This window comes from Phascolarctos cinereus, unplaced genomic scaffold (assembly GCF_003287225.1).
Source record: "Phascolarctos cinereus isolate Bilbo 61053 unplaced genomic scaffold, phaCin_HiC Scaffold_3;HRSCAF=262, whole genome shotgun sequence".
Taxonomy (NCBI): Eukaryota; Metazoa; Chordata; class Mammalia; order Diprotodontia; family Phascolarctidae; genus Phascolarctos; species Phascolarctos cinereus.
The window spans coordinates 146,527,668-146,553,890 of record NW_027555736.1 but is presented as its reverse complement, the minus strand read 5'-3'; the positions used below and the strand labels follow the sequence as shown (position 1 = coordinate 146,553,890).

The 26,223-nt window shown below is 43.5% G+C and overlaps 1 protein-coding gene across 1 annotated transcript in view; it reads right to left on the bottom strand.

Annotated features, from left to right (window-relative positions):
- Positions 1-1,799: 1,799 nt before the first annotated feature.
- The window catches only part of SMAD6 (SMAD family member 6), a 112,637-nt gene continuing 88,213 nt past the window's right edge, over positions 1,800-26,223 (bottom strand). The window contains exon 4 of the mRNA XM_020982808.2: positions 1,800-2,736. Within this exon, the coding sequence (XP_020838467.1) occupies positions 2,192-2,736 (545 nt within the window). The 3' untranslated portion in view covers positions 1,800-2,191. The remainder of the gene's footprint in view (positions 2,737-26,223) is intronic.

Below are 26,223 nucleotides of genomic sequence, written 5' to 3'. Positions count from 1 at the left end.
ATACTGAGGAGCCCGAGTCGCATCAACAGATTATAGCGATAAATTCTCCAGGGATGTAGCTGGACCCTGTTCCTCAAACTGCATTTGTAAGAAATGAAAAGCAACGTTGGCATGACTGGTAGACTGGACAAGCTCATCGGCAAACTCTTTTCCAGTGTCACATCCCAGGTTTTATAGCATCTTACTTGAGCTCAGCTCCTACAATCTTATCTTAGTACCTGTGTGGGTCACCAAATTTATATGTGCCTTATCATTCCAGCTAAGTTGGGTAATCTATGATTTGTCACTTGCCTGTTACTCTTTGGGGCCTATATTTTCTGCTATTTGGGAAGGTAAAAGAAAGCAGATGTAGAGAATAGAGCCCAGAGAGACTACCTGGAACCAGCACCTCAACATGCCTCTAGTGCCCATAGCAGCTTTTTACTCCCATGACCAACTCATGTCACTCCATGCTCTGACCTTGTTTTGCATCCTGGAAGTCCTGAGAGGTAATGAGACAAGGGAGGAGTGACTCAGTGTCCATTCACTTCATAGCCAGGGAAACTCAGACACAAGCTGCCTTGGCTCTCAGACCAGCACACTTGGACCATTCTGCTGATGACAATGTTACCTAATGGGAAAATACAGGCAACTAACTCTAGTCACAACTACTCTGTCTTAAATCTTATCCAGAGAAGTTTACTTTCTTGTCTTTTGGGTGAGTTAGGATATTCCTCCCTAAACCATCCCCATATCCTTTCTAAAGGAGCCATAGGTAATACAGAGAGGAGCTGATGTACTCTGGTATCCAAGAAATTACAATGGATGAAACGCAGCTGCAGTGGGATCTGAGGGCTGGCCTTTGGGCTTGTCCTGTAGGTGTCAAAAATAATCCAGGGGAAGCCAGGTGCCCCCAGCAGCAGTCCATACATTAAGTTAATGTTACCTAACAGCTCATTCTATACTCCCAAGAGCCATTTGGGAGACAAAGGAAAAGTTGGAACAAAAAACGACACCATTTAACTATGATTAGTTTTATGTATCTTGAATTCCATGTTCTATGTAAATTTTATGGACATTTATGTATTCAATAGATGTACAGCTCTCTGAGGACAGATGCCATGTTTTCTTCTCCATCCATATCCTCACTACAGAGGAAACTCAGAGTCTCCTTTGCTCTGGTCTGAAATTTAGGCTCTACTCCTCTCCTCAGAAAAGTGAACTAGGTAGACAGAGTGCTGAGTCTGGAGTCAATAAGACCTGAGTTCAAATTTGGCGTCATTCACTAGCTGTGTGACCCTGGGCAAGTCACTGAACCTCTGTCTGAATCAGTTTTCTCAACTGTAAAATGGGGATAATAATAGCACCTACCTTCCAGGGTTGTTTTAAGAATCAAATGAGAGCCTTTTTAATTGCTTTGCAAACCTTAAACAGCATATAAATGCTAGCTTATATCATCATCATCCTCATTTTATCCCACTATTAAAAAAAATGAACTGAAGTTTCCAAATTCAGCTTTAGGGTTTTTACTGAACTGATCAGAACCCTACTGATTATCATAAAACATTTTATCCTAGGGTTGAGAGTTGACGGGAGCCTCAGAAATTATCTAGTGCAACTTCCTTATTTTACAGAAGAGGAAAAAGAGGCCCAGAGAGATTATGTAACTTGTTTAAGGTTATGCAGCTAATAAGTATCAGAACTAGAATTTGTGTCCATGGGTCACCCCCTTTAAATTCAGTGCTCTCTCCATAACATCCTATTACCTCTCAATTTTTGTCTTTCCTTCTTAAGAAAAAGAAAAAGACTGTAGAGAAAACTTATAATGCGAATACTTTATTATCAATGAGTGACTGGTATTAGCTTTTTGTCTGGGTATTAATAATATTTCAAAAACCATACACCAAACCAAGGTTTTTCACCTAGTTCTGCTGTATCATTTTTTAAAAAAATCTGTATTGAAAGAATTATATATAAGCCAAAGTGCGTTTTCATTTCTTTGTCCATATACACATTGCACCATACATAAATAATTACATTGTAAAATGACTCCATCATTACAAGTATAATATATATTTCCATATAATATATAAAACTTTATATTAAATCTAGGTAGATGATATTTGGGGTAGTCTGTGGGATTTTTGTCTTTTTTTTGTCTCCCTCCCAGGGGCTCTTCCTTGTCTTAGCTTTTCCTACTGGAGGCCAATTGTTATCTGTTGTTGCTGAGTAAAATCTCAAGCCAGCAAGGGCAAGAGGTGATGAACTGTCTGGAGTAGCAGGGCCCCCAGCCCTTGGCAAAACTGATCCGCACGCTGTTGGGATCGTAGGGACCGTCGGCGTAATCCAGTTCTGTGGCGTGCTGCTGTAGGAGGCAAGACTTCTCAAAATCAAACACTTTGATGGAGTACCCTGGCATCACCTTGCGCACGATTAGAGTCCGACAGCTGGGAATGTCCAGTGTTGGGGAGTTGACAAAGATGGGGTGCTCGCCCCGGTTATACGCCCACACACCATCAGGCTCCTTGCTCAGGAAGATTCCATAGCCAATCTTGTTCCGGGTCCTCCTGACGGTCTCGCTCCTGTGCTCGAGGTTGAGCTGTCCAAGGCAGAAGCCATTTCCTTGAGGTAGGTCATAGAAGATGCTGACGGACTGTTCATACACCGTATAGAGGCGGCCCACTCGGGTCCGATGCTCCCAGTAAGCAACATTACACCAGTGGCTCTGCTTCATGGTGTCAGGAGACATGCTGGCATCTGTGAAGACATAAAAATAAATAAAGTTACTGACGGACTGGGAATATTTAGAGGGAAATCAACCCAAGTCTTTTTTTGGGTATCCATTTCATGGTCTCCCTACCACCTATACACACGTCCCCAGGGATACAAGGAAATATAAAACAGCATCTGCTCCACTGAGTACAAGAGCGCTAGGCTAAAGAGAGTTAGTTTTTGGTTACAAGGACTATTGTTCCAACCTAAATTTAGAGGCTTCTTTTCACGTCTCTGTGCTCCTTCTAAAGGACTAATATTAAAGGTAAGAAGTCTCATTTGGACCAAGGGTGGGGAACCTGTGGCCTCAAGGCCACATGTGGCCTTCTAGGTCCTTGGGTGCAGCCTTTTGACTGAGTCCAAGTCTTACAGAATAAATCCTTTTATTAAGGGGATTCGTTCTGTGAAGTTTGGATTCAGTCAAAGGGCGGCACTTGAGGACCTAGAGGGCCACTTGTGGCCTTGAGGCTGCAGGTCCCCCACCCCTGATCTGGACGACTGGGGATAATCCGGTCCATGATGCTGTTGCTGGCATGGATAATAGTCCCCCATCTTCAGGGATATCCAGCAGTGAAGGGGTCACAGTCTGCTTTCCAAGGGGCTGGTAAGGACTAGTCCACCTGAGGTTTATATTATCACGTCCCCTCTCTGGGTCTCAGTTTCCTCATTGGAAAAATGAAGGCGTTGGACCAGTCTCTAAGGCCCCTTCCAACTCAAAATAATTTTTTCCTATATACCTACTACATAATGGATGATACCAACATAATGGTGACTATTCTCCAAAAAGGCAGTTACCCTTCCTAACCTGACTCTCTAAGACACAACTCAAGGCAGGCAGGCAGTCTCAGCCTCTCTTTCCCTCTGACTAGGAACAGCTTTCTATCCATTATGTTACACAGACTCATTATTTTGTATGTAGTTTGCATTTACCAAGTGTGGTGAAGATGCTGCATGCCCTCCCAGTAGAATGGAAACTCCTTGAGGGCAGGAATTACTTAACTGTTGCCTTTGTACCCCAGTGCTTTATATAAGTGCTTGATAATAATGTTTGTTGAATTGAATTGAAATAAACTGACTCTTGGAGAAAAGTAAAATCCATTCCCCCAAACAGGTCAGGAACTTGGCCATATTATTTATTAGCTAACTGAGGCACTCCTTAATTCTGATAACTGGGAAAAGCTATCTATCATCCTTCACAAGTCCTAGGTAAAGTAAAGGATTACTTAATCCCCTTTCCAAAAGGTCTGATGTCCTTCCTCATCACGGTCGTGAGAACACAGGTTAGTTAACAGTGGGCAGCCCTGTATCTTTGAAGGAGGCAGAAGTTTAAGTGAAAAGACTGTCCCTGCTCTCTAGGAGACAGGGGACAATCAACTTCCAAAATACGGTGTAACTGACTGTGTATTGAAGTGTAATTTTAACACCAAACTGGAAAAGGATATTGTTAAAATAAATGAATGGAACTATAAATGTGTCACCCTAAAAAGTGACCTAGGAAGCTCAAGCAAATCTCCTTTCCTTCCTGCATATTCAATGCACAGCTCTTTCAATATAACACTAATTCACCTATAAGTACTATCTGTCCAAATCTTTCATGGAGCACTGTGCATTAACATAAGACAAGATAAGTTATATCTGTCTTAAGGAGCTTTCATCCTAACTGGTTAAAATAAACAAAAACTAACAGATAATATAAGACAGTACAATGGTTATTTTTGTGATAGACTGTGAATGTTACAATGGTTTCAGAGGGGAAGAAACATCAGTTAGCTTAGGATGGCATGTCCATGGAAGGCATCATCATGGATGAAGTGAGAATTGATGGTGTAAAGCATTATCTAAGTGCTAAAAGGGACAGAAAAAGTATTTTTGTGTAAAAGAAAAGTTTATCAACTAGTAAAGGATTTGAAACACTGCCTGCGCCATAGCCGAACATTTTGATGCTTGAATGGAATAAGAACAGAACTTTGGTTTCATAAAAACTTTTTAAAACACACACACACCCAAATATATGTATGCATGTATATGTGTATGTATGAAGAAACAGGGTTTTCAGATGGAATTTGAGCAGTTTTGGACAGAAAATGAACTGTGATAGCTACACAGAGACACTGACATAGTTATGTATGTATGTATGTATACATATATAAACATACTATACACACACAGACAAATCACTGAATAATATGTTAAGAATATAGGGAGAAGCCTCATTTCTATGTGAATAGTTTGATGGCTTAAAGGAGCAGAGAAAGACCTTTTATTTGTTGAAAACCAGAAAAAAAAGTTAGTATGAGGAAACGGTTTCGACGACGCAAAATAAAATGTTGGATCATGTGGAGAAGCTAAGAGTTTCACAGAACTATGGTCATTCATCTCATGTGCACATAATTATTTTACAACTTCAGAGGATAAAACTTTTGAAGATGAGATATTATATAATCGACAATTGAAGGATGGTTTTTGAAAGTTCTGTTGATTTCCCTGGGAAAATTTGGTGAGTTGTTTTGTTAACATTTAAGTGAAAGGTAAGTCACTGAATGCCAGAAGACTGATTTATGCCAATGAAAAATTTAGAAGACAGAAGGCTGAGAAACTAGAGTTTAGAGATTGAAGAACCTGGCCGCAGAAGCAGACTCAACAGGTGGTAAAAAGCTACTGTCTGAAGAGACCAGAAGCAGAAGTTAGCTGAGAGAAGGATTCAGCTAGGTGATTACTGATTAGTTGGAAAGACTCCACCTCACTGAACAAGAGCTTCAGTTCCAGATACTGTTCTTCAGCATCCACAGGAGCCTAGGTGTCTGAAGTCCCTCAGGTGTATCTGTTGCCTGTTTTCTGCTCCTTCCACATAGATACATACACATACACACACACACACACACACACACACACACACACACACACACACACACACACACACACCCCCTAATGGGAAAAGAGGGAAAGTCAGTTTTTGTAACTTCTGTATGAGAAGAGTTTCTGAGATTTAAGTGGCTGTTCCAGAATCCTGATAAGCAAAGAGTGGACTAAGCTTGTTTGCCTTTCTCTGGCCAATTTGAACTATTTGGCTACAATCTGATTGGACAAGACCACATCCTGGTAAGTGAATAGCTGGTGACAGCCGGGCTATATTGGCCAGAGACAGCCTGCCTACCAGATTAGCTTGGCACTTTTCTGGCCTCAAGAGAACTGTCACCCAAATTAAGAGGTTAATACTTTCTAAAGACCCTTTTAAGAAAGACTGTAAGTTAAAGAGAGCTTGCAAATGCTGAAGAGAAGAACGGAGGGGAGGAGAGGAAAGGAAAGAGAAGGGAAAGGAAATTTGCCTAGCTGGAGAACAGAGAGGCCCAGAAGACAAGCAGGATGCAGAGGAAACAGCTTTACAGGTCTATGTTCCTAAACATACGTGTGACATCAAAACCTAAAGTCCAGAATTGTGAGTTATAGTGAGGCCATAGATGTTCCTTCCTTAGCTTCAGTCTCCCTCACAGTTACTGAATACATTGGTAAGAGTGTGACCTAGTTGGATTTATAGGTGGACTGTGATTATTCGTGCAGTTGCTTTAATATAAGGGCCTATGATGTTCTTATTTCTTGATTATGCTTAAAATTTGGAAGTACCATTATTGTGAGTTGCTGGTTTGTGTGTAAATAGAAACACATCAGAAGGGGCTCAAGAGCTAAAGCCATGAGTTTGTTATGAGTGTGTATCTAAGGGTATAGTCTCCCTTAATAGAGTTTAGCCCTAGAACCCTAAAGAGAATTTGAGTGTGACAACATGGTATTTTTCTGGGAACTTGGGCCAGCCAGTATAAGAGCAGGTTGGAGTATGCGCACTAACCCAAATAGTGAGCAGGTGCCGACACACCCATGTGAAGAGTCTGAGATGCCACAGTGCATACAGACACCTTTTTCCTGGTGTTACATGTGCCTCTAGGAATGAAGAGAATTTGAACATGGAGAGGCTCAGGGGAAGACATTCCCAATACAGACATGATGAAAAGCTGCCTTCAGGAGACCCTCTTTGCTTTGGGTGCCCTGTGAAACCAGGCCACGGCTCCAACAAGTACAAGTGCTCTGAGGTTTGCTGATTTTTGCCGAAACAGTCAAGACCATTATCTTTGTGCGGAATGAGCGCTCTAGGTGGAGAGAACCTGACACAGCAGCTGGGGGTGGGGTGGAGAATTTGGTGCAGCCAACAACAGAAGGGAAGAGATTTAATGAATGCTGCAAAATAAAAATCCGCTCCTTAAATCACTCGGTTTCTCTGGTCCATATGCTGTCCACCAGCTTTCAAGTCCATGCCTGGCTAGGGATTGATTACATTTCTATTGTCAACTCTAATCATTCTCCGAATAAAGGCGGGTAAGCTTAGTTCAAACAGTCTTTATTGCCTGTCATAAATGATATATGTGAAATTCAAACACATTCAAGTTTAAGTTTCAGGGAACAGCAGGAACCTAGGCTCAGTCAATATTTTCATATACTGACCTCTCATAAGCAAAGGATTGGGTCTTAAGCTAACAAAATCACTATCCTTCACAAAAGAAATACAAACAGGGTCTTCCTTAATGAAAGTGCTAACTGTCCTTTCCTGGCTTGAAAACAGAAAGTTAGGCCAAGTTCAGAATGCCAATGACTAATCTCCTTGCTGGCTGACCCTAAAAAAGTCTCCAACCTTAGCCATCATCAAAAAGAATGCATTATTTGTGCACATTGTTGTATAAAAGAGGATTATACCAGCAGAGCCCTTGACTGCTAAGGAGTTACATCTCCCAAGCCCAAAGTCCAGATGGAAAGAGATTTTTGCTCCATTTTGGCTGAAATGACCTCTATTCAGACAGTACGAGTTACAAATCCTTTCCCAAGGATGTAAAGAAACCGGGGGGGGGGGGGGAAGCACGCAACTGAGTCAACATTTAACCCCCCCCAAGTGGTTTGAGGTATAGGAGAACAGGAAGTAATTACCCCCTAACCTTCCTTCCTTCCTCTTTCTGCCCTCCTACTCCCAGGCATGAGGCCTTCCTGCCAAGGGACTCAGCCTCAAGCCACACAGTCTGGTTTTCTGATCCCTAACTCCAAATACACACACAAACACACGTATCAGTCCTCTTTTGGGGAGAGAGGAAAGGAGAAGGAAATAAGTGTTTGTATGGTACCTACTGTGTGCCAGGCACTGTGCTAAGCACTTTTACAAATATTATCTCATTTAAACCTCATGATAATCCTGGGAGGTACATGCTATTATTATCCCCATTTTACATGACAAGGAACCTGAGGCAAGCAGAAGTGAAGTGACTTGCCCAGGGTCATACAACCAGTAAGTGTCTGGAGTTGCATTTGACTCAGGTCTTCCTGGCTCCAGGCCCAGGGAGCTATCCACTGAGCCACTAGCTGCCTGCTTGCCAGAAGATGTTCACGCAGAGGGTGATTTTCTACTCTGGGTCTCTTGACACATAATGGAATTGTTGACAAAACCACGAAATCAGCTTCTACAGGTGCCCTTGATTAAATGACCAACATGATTAAATGAACAATCAAAAACCTAACTGGGAAAAGGCTCCCAATGACTTCATTCATGATCCAACGAGGGGGACTGCTCCTCTTTTCTCCTCTGTAGGGCCCAACCCTGCCTTTCCCCTCCTCCGAACAAAACACGCCCGACATTCTTGTTCTGGCCAGGCGTCCCGGAGTTACAAAGACTCCACAAGGGAGCTTGGCATCCGAGAAAAGCTTGTGCTCGGCCTGGCATTAAGGTCCCTGACAACAGATCACCAGACTCTGTCCTGTTGACCTCCGTGCCTTCATGCCATCAAGTCTGATTAACTCACCCACCGGGTGATGCCATTATTTTGCTTCAGAGACTCTATTGCCGGATTTAAACCTCCGGCTGACAGCTCCCAAGGGCTTTTCTTTCTCAAACGGCGCTGCAGGGGAAAGAGGCCCCCCTTCTTCTTCTCCTCCTCCATTATGGAAGGACTGAATCGAGCTACACTGTGGGAGTGTTTAAAAAGAGCTTGTACAGTTGCAGCTCCTGTTAAAAGTTGGGGTAATTAGACTGTGAGAATACTATGCCAACACCAAATGGGTGGGCGGCTGGGGAACACCCCAACCTCAAGCCCCAGGCTCTGGAAGACCAAGTGGCTCTTGTTTCCGGTCAGGACCAACCACATGGCACCCACACTAGAAACCTTATCAAGCTAGGAAAGTGTCTCTCATCCCTTCACATTCATCTATTGGGGGTTTTGGGGGGAGGGTGGAGATCTATGATCAACACAGTCAAGGATCCCCATGCCATACCAAGCCACCTATGGTTTGGTCTATAGTTCAATAAGCAAGTATTATGGTAGGAACTTGGAGATATACAAAAAAATGAGACTAGAGGGCAAGAAAGCAGTCTCTCCATAGTCACACAGGAGCTTGGAAATCCAGGTGGAAAGGGAGGTGATGGTAACAACTGATATTTTAAAGCTTTTGTAAGTGATACAAAAATAAAATACACCAATACAAAATATTTTTAAAAAGATTTCTACCTCAAAAAAAAAAAAGCAAAGCTTTACAGATATGATCTTAGTTGAGCCTCGCTCACAACAACCCTATAAAGTTAGTCCTGCAGGTACATATATTCCCATTTTACAGATGAGTAAACTGAAGCATATAAAAGTTAAAGTGACTAGCCCACGGTCACACACAGCTGGCAGAAGCAAGATGTAGGTGCCAGATGAGGGGCACAGGCAGTGAAAGCTGGTCAGAAGGTAAAGGTTCCTTGGGACCTTGGGGGTATGGTGTGAAAGAAGGCTTTATGGATCACAGATTCACAGTTCTAGAGCTGGAAGAGACCTAAGAGGCCATCTAATCCAATCCCCTCATTTTACAGATGAGTAACGGAGGCCCAGAGATATCACTCGATCGGTAACACAGGCAGGATTTGAACCCAGGTCTGGACATCCAAGACTAGAGTCCAGGTTTTCTGACTTCCTACTCAGTACCCTTTTTCCTTAAGGACACTACCTCTTTGAGCTGGATGAAAGGAAGCAGCATGGTAGGGTGGAAAGGGTCTAGAGGTGGGGTGAAGGGATCTAGCTCCATGATTCAATCATTCCAGATCTAATCAAGTTAAGAAGCATCTATTAAGCCCTCACTATATGCCAGGCACTGTGCTAAGTGCTGGGATACATATACAAGGAAAAAGCAAGGTAGTCTCTGCCCTCAAGGAGCTTACATTCTAGCAGAGAAAACAACACATAAAAGGAAGAGATGAGAAGACAGAAGGTACTGAAGCTGGGGCATAGTGAAGAAAGAAGTCTGAAGAGTCAGGAATAGAACCTGAAGAGTAATGGGAGGGAGCACAAGATAGCTAGCTGGGCCCTTCCTTAAAATGGAAACTCTAGAAGGAATCGACCAATCATAGATCCTAAGTCAGAAGGGTCCTCAGAGGCCTGAAATTCCAATCCTCTCCTTTTATAAATGAAGAAGCTAAGGGCCGAGGAGGCTGCTCACGGTTACCACTAATGACCCCTTTCCAAAGGTAATATCCCTTCTGGGGGCGGGGTTATGACAGGTCTTCCTGACTCCAAGTTCACTCTCCTATCCACTCTACTGCGTACCTCTCTGATGCTATTTCCACCCCAAAGGCCATGATTCTGAAGCCATAATATCTCCCCAAGGGGGGCAGCTAGTTGGTGTAGTAGACAGAGCACTAGACTTGAAATCAGGAAAACTCATTTTCATGAGTTCAAATCTCAGACGCTTACTAGCTGGGTGAAGGTGGGCAAGTCACTTCACTCTGTTTGCCTCAGTTTCCTCACCTGTAAAATAAGCTGGAGAAGGAAATGGCAAACCACTCTGGTATTCTTGCCAAGAAAACTCCAAATTGAGTCACAAAGAGCTGGACAGGACCGAACAACAAGAAGGTAAGCAATGAAGATTGTGAACTAGTCTGGAAGATTTTGAGGGGGCTCCCCGATTCTAATTCTGTACTGCTTCCTTTGCTGGCAGCGGGGCCTGGAGGATGGATGCCTATTGGAGACATAAAGGGAGCATGGCTAGCTAGTCCTATCCCCTTCATCCTAAAGTCCTACACAGCAGGTGGTGCTGTTTGCGCTAGGAAAAGAGGCCTTGGAGGGAGCATGCCTGTGAGGCAGGGGCCCAGCAAGGAAACACTGGACTTTCCAGGCATCATAATCTTGAAACTTCCTAGAGAGGCCCAAAGAGAAACATAGTGACTTACCTGAGGTCACTTAGCTCAATAGTAACAGTGGCAAGCCTGGGACCCATGAAGTCTGTGCTTTTTGTCTACAGATGCTGAGAAAGGGCTGACTGCCAAAGATCTTTGTCCCTAAGTGGCTGCCCTTCTTATGGGACCAGCCATCTCCCACAGCCATCAACCTAATTAAGAACTAGCTACTTAACAGCAAATAAATCCTTCAGAGTCAGACTTGAGTGAGCGACATCAAAGGTGACCACATTGTGACCGAAAACTCCCAGTCACCAGCCACTGACCACAGCCTGGCCCTGTTTCCTTATCTAGTTCTGAGTCCTGGGTCTAGTCCCCTAGCATCCGAATTTTTCTATTTTTCTTAAGAGAACTGCCATCTGGCCAGACCCTAAGATTTCCAATGTTGGAAGTCATTCTCAACTCCTCACTCTCCCATATCCAAGCAATTACCAAGCCTTAGGGATTCTATCCCCAAATATCTCTAGAAGCATCTAGCCTTCCTAGTTCAGGGCCCCAATTATCTCTCCCCTGATCTAGTAAGTTCACGGTCTTCATCTCTTAGGCCTATCCCTTTACAAATCCCTTATCCTTACAGCAGTCAAGGTTCCATACACAGAGTAGACCTGACTGTGTCTCTCCCCTGCTCTGAAGATCTGAAGGCTCACTATGGACGGCCTCCAGGATAAAACAGAAACTCCTCCTATGTCTGGCATTTAAAGCCCTCCCAGTCTACCTTTACAGGCTTATTACACATGATACCCTCTCACAGACTCTATGACCCAGACAAACTGGCCTTCTCTACTCACTGTTCTTCAGACTGGACATTTTGCCTCCTTTTTTGTGCCTCTTACATTGGCTGTCTTCCATGCCTAAAATGTCCCCCTCACCTTTTATCTCTTAGAATCCCAACCTTCCTTCAAAATTTAGCTCAAATGCCACATGTGGCTTTCCTCAGTATTTCCAGGTTTTGTATGAATTTACGTACATTTGTTGTTGATATATGGTCCTTTAGTCACATCCAACTCTTCCTGACCCCATTTGAGGTTTTCCTTGCAAAGATTCTAGAGCAGTCTGTCATTTCCTTCCACGGCTCATTTTATAGATGAGGAAACTGAGGCAAACAGAGTTAAGTAACTTCCCCAAGGTCATACAGCTAGTAAATGTCTGGGGCCAGATCTGAACTCAGAGAGATGAGTCTTCCTGACTCCAGACTCGACACTCTATCCACTTAGCCACCTAGCTGCCCCTAGCACATAGTAGGTGCTTAATAATAAATGCTTTTTGATTGCCTGACTGACCACCATAAATCAGGAAGGGACCTCCGCTATAGTCATGCCCAACTCCTCTGTTTTACAGATGGGAAATAAAACCAAGAATGCAACAAGCAAAGTGACTTTTCTAAGGTCACAGAGAGACAATTAGCAGAGCCGAGCCATTTGACTTCACACACATGCTCTCTTCCCATTAGACCATGCTGGCTCTTTTTTCTTCTCCTCATGGAAGTAGTGCCCACTGAAGAACGCTGACTTTTGAGGCCAGAAATGAAGATTCTACCTTCCCACGACTTAACTGATTTTAAGGGAAGAAAACCTTCTTCACCATTGCTACGAAGATGTCTGGAGAGAGACCAAGGGAATAGGTATAAAGGAAACACCATATGGCTTATCTGCTATTTGGGAAAGGATTGGAGCAGAGATACAGAATGGGGAAGGACAATTAAAAAAAAAGGCTATCTTGGATTTGGGGAATACTAGAGTTCTTCACAGCTGTGTCATGACAGGCTGGACACAGACACAAGTGTGGAGGCAGAGTAACATCAGACAGAGGTGGAACAGAATCTTGGACAGCCATCAAACTCTGTCTTCCCATTCTTCATTCTCCACTATCCAGTGCCCTAGAACCCAACGGCAATAGGGAAATCCTTGATGGGTACAGTGAGGAGAATCAGAGGGGCATGGTTCGAACTCTGCTTCAGATGCCCATGACCCCGGGCAAGTGACTCCTTGATTCTCAGTCTCTTCATCTGGACAATGAGTGCGATGGATTAGACAGATGGCTTCTGAGGCCCCATCGAGCTTCAGATATACGGTCCTGTGACTGACCCCGATTTGCCTTAGCCTCCATGACTACAATCAGAACCATATGACTAAGAAAATCTACAAAAATGCCAAGGGGCCCTGGAGATTATTGAGTTCACCCCTTTCATTTTACAGCTGAAGTGCACAATGACCTGCCCAGTCACACAGCGCACAAATCTCTTGACTCTTAGGAACAGGGTTTTATTAGGATACCTCTCTCCCCGTCTTTCAAGTTGGTGATGGCTGAGATGATGGTGAAGGCCCTTACTCCTGGTTAGAATTCAAAGAAACTGGTGATATTTTGAACTTCAAGGAGAGGAGGAGAAGTGAAGTCCTTCCTGCTATTAATTAAGCAGGCCACCCCTCGTCCAAAAGGGCCATGTTGAGTGCCTGGGACCCAGAAGATGAATGACTTCTTGGCGACATCTTACATTCCTTCCAGGAGAGGGCAGTCAGGCAAAGACACCAGGACCCCCTCTTTCCCTTACCAAGCAACCAGTCTGGCACGGCTGGAGACGGAGGAGAAAGAAACTCATCCTGAACAATGAGGCTGAACGCCCAAGAGCAATCCCATCTCTAATTGTTGGAATTCTTTCCTCTCTGGGTGCCCTCGGTCTTCTGAGACCAGAAAAAAAATGGCTGAGAACACACAATTTTGCGGGGGGCCGGAGAACAAAAAGGCAGCTAATTTTTGAAGGGGAAGGGTGAGAGAGGAAAAGCTAAATAAGCTTCCTGAATCAGCAATTTTCTGTCAAAAAAAGAAAAGAAAGGAACACCTCCCCCTCCCCCATGAGTTCCCCCTCCTAAGCGTTAAAAGCAGGCTCTGCAGAGGGGTTAGTACTAAGCATTTCTTGGCCTCTCTTTTCTCCTCTTTAGCCAAACTGCTCTGGCTTTAATGCATCCCATGGTATGAACCACAAGTCTGCTCCAATTAAAAGTCTCCTCCAGTCCAGCATTCAGAGGAAGCAGCATTACAATTTCTCCTTGTCTCTGGGTGTCCAGTTGGACTCACTTTCTGTTCCACATTAGAGACATTTTCTCCTCTGACTTACAAATCCAGATGCCAGGGAGATAGGAACCGGTTAAGTTTCGATTCACCTGCGAAGTCTGGCTAATCCTGTGGAAGCAACATGTGCTGAATAAGTCAATCCACAGAGAGGAGACCCATCGAGCTTTAGGGAAATGCCCCTGGCACTTTGCAAAGGTGGAGGGAGCACTGGGGGGAGAGGGGGGACGACAGAGGTTAATATGAAGGAGAAAAATCATAAAATCATACCATGTTAGAACTGGAAGAAGCTTTAGGGTCCATCAACCCCTTCATTTCCCAGTGGAAGTCTGGGGCCCCAAGAGATTAAGTGACTTGGCCAAGGTCACATGGCTTAGTGGCTGAGCAAAGAAGTGACCTCTAGGGCCAACTTTCCAGCTCACCCCCCTTCATAATGCCATGCTCCATGATCTGTGCTTTCTCCATCCTATATAAACCTCTGTTTAATACCCAAAGGAGCCTCTCCCTCGTGCTTACAGCTTCAAGTTCCAGGAGATTTCGGCAAGTTTTTCATCTGAAGCCTGGTAGTAATTATGAGGTCCTGCATCAGTTTAACCCAACACCCCTTTAAAAGCCCTTTTTGCCCATTAGATAAGTAGTTTTTGTTATCATTCTTTAAAGGGGGGAAAAAAAACAGGAAAGGAATTACCATTTAACCCTACACTATCTTTACACATAATCTAGAAAATCAGCTTTAGATCTGGCAGCAAGAAAAATGAGGGTTGTGTGATGGGAACACCAGCCTAAGCTGTTTTCCCCACCTCCACCCCCTTTTTTAAGGGGGAAGGGAGGCCAGTTCTTTATTCTCTCTAGCTCATTATGCTCAGTAAAACCAAAGGAATGCAGGGGTGGGGTGGGGGGTGGGGAGAAGACCCAAGAAATGCTAATGGACACAAGAGAGGAACTCTCCAGAATTCTTTCTTTCCAGAGCCTGGAATGGCCCTGATGAGGGTTTCCCCTTTTTTTTTTCCACCGGCCCCCTCTTCACACAACCCTTCTTCCCCAGCACCTCTGGCTTCGAGAGGAAGCTCAGATTCCAAGCGGAAGTTCCTAATCAGTCATTATATCACAGATGGGGCCACCAGATTAGCTGCCTTCAACAGGGTGAACTCAGTTCCATGTCTGCCACTGGTGTCGGCAGCCAGTAGGTTGGAACCCACCCCTCTAAGAAAACAATTCACACTGTAGGTGAGAGTAATCCCTTCTTTCAAGTACATCCAGAAAGAAAGAGGCATTAGGGTATTGTACATAAAGAAAAGGGGTGAAGACAGGCAGGGAACCAAATTGGGAGACGGGGAGGGGGGAAAAGGAGATGATTCCAGAGACCTGTGAAGGAGATGATTTCAATGACCATCATCAAACCCACTCATTCACAAAGGAGGAAACTGATGGGACAGAGGTGAAGTCACTTACCCAAGATCACAATACTAATCAATTACAAAGCCAGAATTAGAACTCAGGTTACCTAATTTTCCCAGTTCAGTGCTTTTTCTATTACCGGTAGTATGAGTAATCTTTCTAATATCCAGAACTGATCATTATATAGTCTTTTTTTTTACATGAATCTTCTAGATTAAAATATTCTCATTCTATTCCAACCAATCCTTCATACAGTTGCCAAAAATCTTTTTCCAAATGCACAAATCTGACTGTTGTCATTTCCTAAGCTCAAAAGGCTACTTATTAAATTAGATCATTTATGCAAAGTGCATTGCAAACCCTAAAGCCTTACATAAATATTCGCTATTATTATTATTATTATTACCAAAAGTATAAAAAACGTGAACTCCTCAGTTAATTCAAACCAACACTTACGCCATATTACACTCTCCTCCTTCCTTCAGGTTTGTACCTGTCAAACTAGACTACTTAGCAGTTCCCTGACTTGTTTGTTCTTCAGTCCCCCTCTCTGATGTCTGGAAGGCATCCTTCTAAAAGTAGTTTAAGTGTGTTTTCCACCATAACCATATTCCCTGATCCCCCTTCCAACCAACTTCCCTTCCCTCAAAAATTCCCCTTTGAGATACGTTCTATCACATTCTGTATCAAACTGCATTTATCTGTGTAACCAAATGCTCCATTATAATAATAGTAATGGCTAGAATTTATATAGTATTTTACTAGTTTGCAAAGTGATTTATAAATATTAACTCATTGGATCATCCACAACAACCCTGGGAAGGTTTGCTATTACCCCCATTTTACAGATGAAGAAACTGAGGCAGAGAGGGATTAAATAACTTGCCCAAGCTCACATAGCTAAGAAGTGTCTGAAACAGGATTTTAACTCGGGTCTTCCATGAATCCAAGACTAATGTTCTATCCATTTTTATCCAATGTGCTGCCATTTCTTTCCATCTTTGCTACCCCACCCCACAGACCGCAAAGTACCTAAGCACGTAGAATATATACACTGAATAAACAATAAAAAACACACACATACACAGTTTTGTGGGGGCAAATTCTGAGCCTGAATGCTTCTTTTGCAACTTTTTAAAGTAGCTGTGTTACTTTATGCAAACAACTTCTTGCTGTGACTCAGTTTCCTTACCTCATCCTTGACCCCAGATCAGAGATGCTTAACCTTTTTTTGGGTAATGGATTCCTTTAAGCAATCTGGTGAAGCTTAGGGACTCCCCTTTTTGGAATAATGCCTTTATAATTGAAAGAAATTTCACTTAGGTGGTTAAATTTCACTTAGAGGTTAGTGAAAATAAATTATCTATCCAAGTTCACAGACCCTCTGAAGTTTCTGGGTCATAAATCCTAGTTCAAGAACTGCTGGTATAAATAATGCCTCGTGTGTGTGTGTGTGTGTGTGTGTGTGTGTGTGTGTGTAAGTACACAAAGGATACACGTGTTCAAATATGTAGCCACTTATACTTGGAAAAGTTTTTGTGTGTATGCTTGTTTGGTTTTTTTTGGGGGGAGGCCAGGAGATGGGAATCCAGGACAAGGGGAAAGGGTAAGAAACAGAGTGAAAAATTCAGCCCAGTCTGTGGTCCAAAAGGAAATAAAGGACGGCAGCTAGAAAGGCTAATAATATGGGGGCCTCTGGAAAAGTTCTCAATAGAGTTCGCAGGAAGGAGCCTCGCTTGCTCCCCCCCCCACCTTTTCACAATCTCCAAGCCAATCAAAGTAACTGCCTGAAACGTAGGTGGGTTCGGTTTCCATTCTTTTATCTTGCAGCGTATTCAAACAAATCCTGAAAAGATGAACTCATCTTGCAAGTCTGACATAAAACAAGCGCTCTCTCCAGCCCCTAATACAGAGGGCCTGCTCAGTGTCTTATCCAAAGCCAAGTATTAGTTTCGCCTGGAGCTATTAGGTTCTACCACTCAGCAGACAGCAGGGGTGACCCCGCAGAAAGAAACCCTGTCTACACATTTAGACCAAAGATCCCCATGCCCCCTCCTCCAACCCAAACCCAGCGACTTCCCAGGCCTGGTCGGTTTCACTTCACTGGCAGGGGACCAGGTCAGTTTCTCCCACAGAGTGAGGGCCGTTCCATCCTCCCTGGGAGGAAGAAGGCTGTTGTCCTCCCCCAGACCTCAGCCTCCCGGTGGTACGGGCCACCTTTTTAACAACTCTCTCTCCGCAGGCAGCTACAACTTATGACAGCCACATTTAGGCTGGCGTCAGAGCTATCTCTTCCATCAAAGCCAACTTTATCGATCAGCCTCTACACCAGAAACTCTGGCTCGTGTTTACTTGTGGCTCGCTCCTTGCAAGTCCCCATTTCCTCTGTTTTCAGAACTGCCTCTCGGCAGGCACATCCAAAAGGAAACTCAAACAATTTTAAGATTAAAAAACGAGATAGGAAGCAAGACAGAGAATTCAAACCAGATCCTGGAAAGAAATCGGTGCAGCGGAGTGTGGGCGATGAGGGCCGGGGGGAGGTGAGGAGTGAAAGAAGGTGGTCAAACCCCGAGCCGTTTGAGGAAGGTTCAAGTAATGCTAAGTAGCTCATAAAACCTGCCCCCATTTTTGAGAAGGACCGGGTTTGTAAAAACAAAAGGCTTTGAACTTTGCTCCCATTCGATGTGCTGTTATATCACTAAGTCAGACTTCGGGTTTTGTTTTCTTAAACAGTGACCTCCTTGGATAGCCTTAATTTTAATTTAATTTTATACTCCCACCCCAAAGGTTTAAAAATAATATTATTCCTACAAGATACTACCTGCCATAGTAGAAACTAGCATAGCTTTAAATGAAGGGAGAGTAAAATCTGAGTAAGTTTCCAAACACACTAAAAGTGATAGATGGTCAGTTTCCAAGATTTGAAGGTAATCTTTCTCTCTCACACACAAACATCACACAAACACCCCCTCCCCAAGACCATCTTTTCATTCATTCGTTCATTTATTAAGAAGTACTGTGTCCGGAACACTGTTAGCCTTAGACAAGATAGAAAATTTGGTAAGGGTCACTTCATTTATAAGAGATTACGGCCCAGGAGGAGGAAGACATATATGTTATATGTGTATGTATGTGTGTATATATACATACATATATACACACAAACATGTATACACACATACATATACATACACACATATAAAATGCACATATTACATGAAAAGTGCATTAGGTACACAAAACAACGAACCTAATGGTGAGGTGGAGGAATTATGATTCTGAGAAAGAAGGAAGTAAAACTCATTTACAGAAGACAGATTTTTTTTTAAACTGGAAAAGATGATTTCTTTTTAAAGCAGAGCCCTTGACACTTCCCACCACGCATCTTCCCAACTCTTTATCAACAGGAGGGTTAGATTGAGGATGCTGACCTCAGAGTGCCAGTGAGTACCAGTATAAATTTAAAACTATTTTACATAGTTTGCATGTCTACCATCATAAATATCAATTTTTAAAGCTCCGACTTCCTAGGCAAATCCAACCCTCTTTCACCCCACCCCACCCCAACATTACCCACCACACAGTGATCTAAAACAGTCCCCTTTTAAAGACTCTGATAAAAGCCATTTTTGCTTGTGTGTGTTTCTTTTTCTTTTGAGGTGCAGGGATACTGATTTGTGGCAGATGGCAGTATCTTGCAAAGAAAACTCTTAACTCAGACAGACTCTGGGCATATGAAAAACTCCAGACTCCCAGGGCCAAGATAATTCATGGCACTTCAGTGAAGTTTTTACCAGGAGGCAGCTAGGTTTAATGGAAAGAATGCTGGACCTGGAGTCAATAGGCCTGGGATCAAATCCCTAGCTTGTGACCTGGGGCCTGTCAATTCAATTCTCCTGAGTATCAGTGTACATGTCTGTAAAATGGGGATAAGTAATACTTATACTACTTTCTCCATAGAGTTGTCCTGAGGAAAGCAATTAACACCTTAAGAATTATTTTTTTATATTCTTTCTCTCTCTCTCTCTCTCTCTCTTTTTTTTTTTTTGCAATTGGGGTTAAGTGACTTGCCCAGGGTCACATAGCTAGTAAGTGTCAAGTGTTTGGTCTGAGGCTGGGTTTGAACTCAGGTTCTCCGGACTTCAGGGCCAGTGCTCTATCCTAGCTGCTCCAGAATTATCATTTTTAAAAGACCAGGTTAGAAAATTCCCAGTAAGGAAATTCTACCTCCAAGAAAGGCGCTTGTCCCGAAAGTCTCAGAGTTGCCTAGAGACAACGCAGAAGTTAAGTGACTTGTCCAGGATCACACAGCCAGTATGTGTCTGAGGGCAGATTTGAGCTCAAGAAGATGAGTCTTCCCAACTTCAGGACAGGCACTGTACCGTCTAGCTAGGTAATACAGTGAATAGTGCTAAATTTGAAGTTAGTAAGACTTGAGTTCAAATCTTACATCAGATGCTTATTAACTATGTGACACTGAACAAGTCACTAGACCTCTCTTGGCCTCAGTTCCTCATCTATAAAATGGGAAAAATAATAATACCTGGACCATCGTGAAGATCAAATATATATATAACCCACTTTGCAGACCATAAGGCGCTATAATAAATGCTAGATATTGTTAGCTTTCTAGCATCTAATGCTAGAATAGATAATGCTATTCAATTGTAAAAGGGAGAACATAACTGTACCCACTTGAAGGCTTGTTGTGAAGTTCAAGTGAGATAATATGATACAGCACTTAGTACAGTATCTGGCACACAGCAGGCAGTTAAATGCTTATTCCCTTCTCCCCATTATTAAGCACATAGATGAGCCTTGCCTTACATACAAGGAAATGTTTTTATATAAAGAGTCTGGAAGAGCAGAGAAGAGAAGCATGATTACATAAAGGACATAGTCAATGAATAATCCTTCTCAATGAATAATCTGGGGCAGCTGGGTGGTGCAGTGGAAAGTGTGCTGGGCCTGAAGTCAGGAAGACTCATCTGCCTGAGTTCAAATGCAGCCTCAGACACTTCCTAGCTGTGTGAGCCTGGGCAAATCACTTCTCCCTGTTTGCCTCAGTTTCCTATCTGTCAAATGAGCTAGAGAAGGAAATGGCAAAACACTCCAGTGTCTTTACCAAGAAAACCCCAAAATGGGCTCACGAAGAGCTGCACATGGCTGAACAACAACGTGAAACATCAGTGTCTCTTAGAGCTGCTTTACAAACCTGGGATTTCCAAACACTGGGTTTTCTTACAGCAAGGCCTATGGGTACAGACATAATAGCAACATTTCTGGTACAAACACTTACAACTTATAAGAAGTATAAGAGCTAGTATTTACTGGAGAGATCAATGTCCAAGATTAAGAGCTAATATTTGCTGGGGGAGATCACTGTAATGCAAGATTAAACCCTTCCCTACAAGAATGCTGCAAAATCTACAGTGAGACTGGTAGAATCTCACCCAGATGTTACAAAAACCTAGGTAGGCTGCTTCACAACTGTCCTATGAGATATACATGCCAGGGCACTTCTACCTCAACGGCCATCTGGCAAAGAGTTAGCTATCCTGATTGGGGGTAGGGATGATGGAGAAAACAAGAAAAAAGACTAACTCGATAGGGCTCCTGACCTAAGTCAGGCAGGCCATCCACTCTGCTTCTGGCCAAGGACCTAACTTAATCTTGGAGTTGCACCAATGACCCTGGATGACACACCTCAACCCTATTTGAGAGCTTCTGGCTCCTGGGGTGGAAGGAAGCTTGCTTTGGTTCCCACAGTCTGCTCGCCCACATGTCAGGAAAAGGTCTCCAAGAAACTCTCCTCTTGACCAAACATCAGGAGAATCACATGAAAACAGCACTGAGTTTAAGTAATAGTTCTGTAAAAAACTACTTAGCAAATGACTGATTAGCCTACACACAGCGGGTACACACACACGTGATGGATAAAGATGAATGCTGGTTAATGTCCACAGTGCAGGAAGAAGACTCTGATTGGTCAATTAGGTTTCTAGTCAGACTCTCTTTCCAAGGCTAATTATTTAAGGAAGGAGACAGCCTCATCAACCATGAAAAAAATCAATCTAGTGAAGCCATTCTCAATCTTTTACAAATTCTGGAAGACCCTGTCATGATACAAGAACCTTGGTTACAGCCACAGGTCCCATCTCTTACATGGGGCCAATGAGAGAATGTCAGCTGAAGGCAATGTGAATTTTTCTGGTTGTGCTAGATACCTGCAACCTATCACTCAATGAATGGTCATTTAGTAAGTTCCTACTACGTGCTAGGCACTCTGCAAGGCACGGGGGACACAATAATAGTGTGAAATAATCAGAGGGAAGCTGGGCTGTGGAACCTAGCAAATTATACATGTATAAAAGTTTATTTCTCCCCCTCCCTAGAGAATCCATCTGCTGCATTCAATTAATAGATGCATTGGGCAACTGCCATCCTTCTCTGTTTTACTCTGCATGGACCTGGCCCAGAGCTTAAATGGCATCTTAGCCTGTTCTAATCCTTCTGCAAGGATGCTGCTCTCTGAGCGTGAGAGGAGTGGGTGTGGGGGCATGGTGGGGAGAGGCAGGGGCTCTAGGTGGGGATCGATGTAAATGTTTAATGCCTAGCTTCATCGGGGGGGGGGTGTGTTAGAAAACTTCTTTCTGAGTCCCAAGGGTGTGACTAACTTAGAGCTCCTCCACTAAGGCAGGCGCCTTGGATTCCCTGCCCCCCCCACCCCTGCCAGCACAAATCAGCTGAGGGTGAAAGCCCTTGCCCTCCGAAAGTCAGTATGTCCGCATTCCTTGAGCATATGCCCAAGACAGAATACACCGAGGATCCAGGATAATTCAAGCTAATAAATCATTTCCATTGTGAACTTCCCTTTTAGCCACAGCAAAGTCAAACTTTTCCTTCCCCTCACTGTTACCCATCCTTTGTTCACTTTATCTCACGGCTGCTTCAGGCTGGCATGGGGCCAGCTCTCAATTATTAATTAATCTGGGAGGCGCAGGTTGCATTCCTGGCCACCCTAACCACTTCCTACTTGGGCTGGGAACTTCTCCTGCCAAGTCTTTTTAGTTATATCAAGCGTGTTACAATATCTCGGCCCTATCTCGCAGCCACAAAGGACATTTAAAATAAAACGTTAAAAATAACAACAAAAAATCCAGATACCTCAAAAATCCTCACTGCCTCCAGTGTCCCAATAAAGCCCAGATACATGAAAGCAGAAGTAAATTTGTGCATCGCCCAGCCTGCATATTGGAGAGGGCAGCAACAAACTGGCGTGTATAAGTGTAACTAATGTAGGGTCAGGAAGTCCTTGAGATGTCTTTAGTGAGCTCTGGCTGCTGGGACTGAGGAAGGTACACACACACACACACACACACACACACACACGTATATGTACAATATACATATATGTATAATATATATACACATATATTTAAAGACAATTTGCTGAAGAAATTTAATAAGAGACTCTGGGGAGCAGTTTTAAGGTAAAGGCAGTTTCTGGGTAGAAGCTAAGAAGGAGTACTTGTTAACCTAATTACAGAACAGAAGGAGTAAGCTGTGTCCTATGGATACTTCAGCACTGAGCTGGACATTCAGTTGGAGTCATCCACAAATCTTCAGTAGGTAATGATGATAACTAAATATACCCAGGGGGAAAAAAATCAAGGGAACCATGATTTAGGCCGAGCATCTCAAAAAAATCACGGTGAATAAACCAATAAGCTGGGCTAAGAGCTCTCTATGCACGTTAGAAAGTGTGTATATGTGTGTATGATATCATCGCTATCGCTACAAATCAGCTAATCATGTGCTGGGGGGTGGGAGTGGGGGAGAAACTGTGATTAGCAAACTTATTAAATGTGTTCCTACTTAGTTTAAATAAGGGCTTCTGCCTCCTCAACTCTGAAAGTGAATTCAGGGAGCCTAGTTCCCTGGTGCGAAATGAAAAGAACTGAGAAATGTAATCACACCTGTGAAATCAGAGCACACTTTTGCTTATTAAGGATTACAATCAAGGCAGAAACCTTTACTTCATTAGAAGTCTAACCAGAAACATAATTCTTGAATTTTCAATATGTTATTCCTTCCCCTAAAATGTTATTTTATCACATTAAAAGCAAAACAACTTTATCTTAATGTTATCTCCCCTCCCCCAGGCTAATGTTGATATTAGCTAGATAATTTCAACCAACTGGCCCATGTAAGGCCTAAAATACAACAAGGGGGGGGGGGTTGATGAAAACATTAAGGCAGTCACTCAGATCAATGAAAAGCAACTTAAGTGCCCAACTAAAGGAGGCAGAGTATATATGGCCCTGTTACTCTAATATGCCATCCAAATGACTTCTCATCTGCCTTAAAGCAGATGAGTTTCTTCTTCAGGGCATTCAGCTAGGTGCAAGCTGATGCTTCCAATCTTGGTGTTTCCGGGGTGGGGGGAACCCAAAAAACAACCAAGTAGACACTCTGCCCGTGTGTGAAAACACCTTACACATCGACCACAGGAGGTGAGCTGACCTGATGGGGTTGAATACTATCGCTGACAATTACAAATCACAGCCCAGTTCCTACTGTCTCCTCCAAAAAAGGAGTGTTCTTTCGATACTGGGGCGGGGTGCTCCTGTATGTGTTGCTGTTCATGTTACAGTCATGTCTGACTGTTGGTGACCCCATTTGGGGTTTTCTTGGCAAAGATACTGGAGTGGTTTGTCGTTTCCTTCTCCAGCTCATCTGACATGAGGAAACTGAGGCAAACAGGGTGAAGTGACTTGCCCAGGGTCACACAGCTAGTAAGTATCTGAAGCTGAATTTGAAATCAGGAAAACAAATCTTCCTGACTTCAGGGCCAGTGTTGTGCCGCCTAGCTGCCCAGGTTAGGTATAGGTCTTGAGGGCAAAGATGGTTGAGATGAAAAATAGGGTGCTAAACTTTGTGGGTTATGGGTGGACCAGGTAAAGGAGGGTGTCATGAAGAGATTTTGAAATCAGTCCTCCCTACCCTAAATTTAGAAGTAGGATAGGAGGGTTTTTAATCCGGGGATGCAAAAAATAGGCTGCAGGAGACCCTAGAGTTAAGCAGTAGGCCCAACTAGTCAGAAATAGCAAGAACTACAAAGGCTCTGGGTGAGCAGGTCTATCAAGCTAGGAAGCTGGTTGGAATGATGGAGAAGTTCAAGTTTGGGGCCAGAAAGGGTGGAGGAGAGTTCTCCAAGAAACACTGATGAGGCAGGGTGATGTACCACAGAGCGATGGGCATGGAACAAGGAAACCTAGGTACTAATCCCAGTTCTGTCTCATTAGTGACCCTGAGCATATATTTTACCTCATTTTCCCCATCTGTAAGATGGAAATAAATATTTGCCTATCAAACTTTTTGGGGCCGCAGTAAGAAAGTGGAAGTGTATGCCATGCCCCAGGTCACTCTCTTAAGACTTAGAGGTTACAGCATCTGCATGGGGGCAGAGTTTCCTTAATGAAAGTTCCACCTCCGCCTTCCCAGCCCTCCCCAAACTGCTTGTTTTGGAGAGTCAGTACCAAGCTGCTAATGAGTCTTCCAATAATGATGGTCATCCTGTGCTTTGTCACCGAAGATTTGGGCTTCCAAGTGACGCTTGTCACAGAATGAGCCAGAGGTTTCAGGATCATGTGGTTCTGAGCTTAGCCTACGGACCCCCAAACCCTAGTGTCCAGAGCTGGAAGGACTGTTATCATCTCTGTCCACCTTCATCCTCCTGGTTTTGAAAGACCAGTCATCAGGGTCCTCTGAGGTCAACATGCCAGCAGAGGGGTCTTGCCCTACAGAGGCCTTGATCTGGTTCTGTTTCTTTCTTTCCCTTGGACAGTCTGACACTTTCTGGATGAGAGAGGTGCTGACAGCACCCGATGGAGGGGGATTCAAGTCGCCGAATAAGGACCCTTTGCCCTTTTGCTTTGAACAGTTTTTCTTCAGATGGCTTATCTTTTTTTCCCACATGGAGGCCTTCCCTGGAATGAGGAGAATGAGGAGGGGGAGGAAATCCCCCACCCCACCCCAGAAGCTCCTTCATTCCCCTCTTTAAGCAATCAATTGTTATAGCCTGAGCCCTCTGTAATTAAACACTAGAACTGGGGAGCAAAAAAGAAACTGGGGGGAAGGGAATAGGGAGAGTTCAAGACTACAGAAAAGAGAGAAAAAAACCCATTAACATTCCCACACAGGAATAGGACTGCCTGGGGGCACCTTCCCTCAAATGAGAAGTGCTTTGGTTGAACTGCTTTTTAGGATATGTATTTTTTTCATCTTAGCATCTTCTATTAGGGGCCTCCAGAAGCCAAGTAATTCCCTCATCTCTAGGTGCTGTTGTTCAGTTCAAACTCCATTTGAGGTTTTCTTAGCAGAGACACTGAAGTGGTTTGACATTTCCTTCTGCAGCTCATTTTACAGATGAGGAAACTGAGGCAAACAGCATTAAATGACTTGCCCAGGGTCACACATTAAGTGTCTGAGGCCAGATTTGAACTCAGGAAGATGAGTCTTCCTGATTTCCAGCCAGTGCTCTATCTACTTTACCATTTAGCTGCCCCCATCTCCAGGTAGGATTTACTTAATAGATATTACATCAGAGGGTCTTTTTGCTAATCTTAGAAAACAAGAAGGGAGATTCCATATTTTTTTGTGTTCCATATTTCTAAATCCCCCCAGGATGGGGAGGGGATAAAGTAAAACACATTCTTTCTTGTTCTGTATACTGGAACTAGAGTTGGGAGAAAGTTTACCTAATCAGT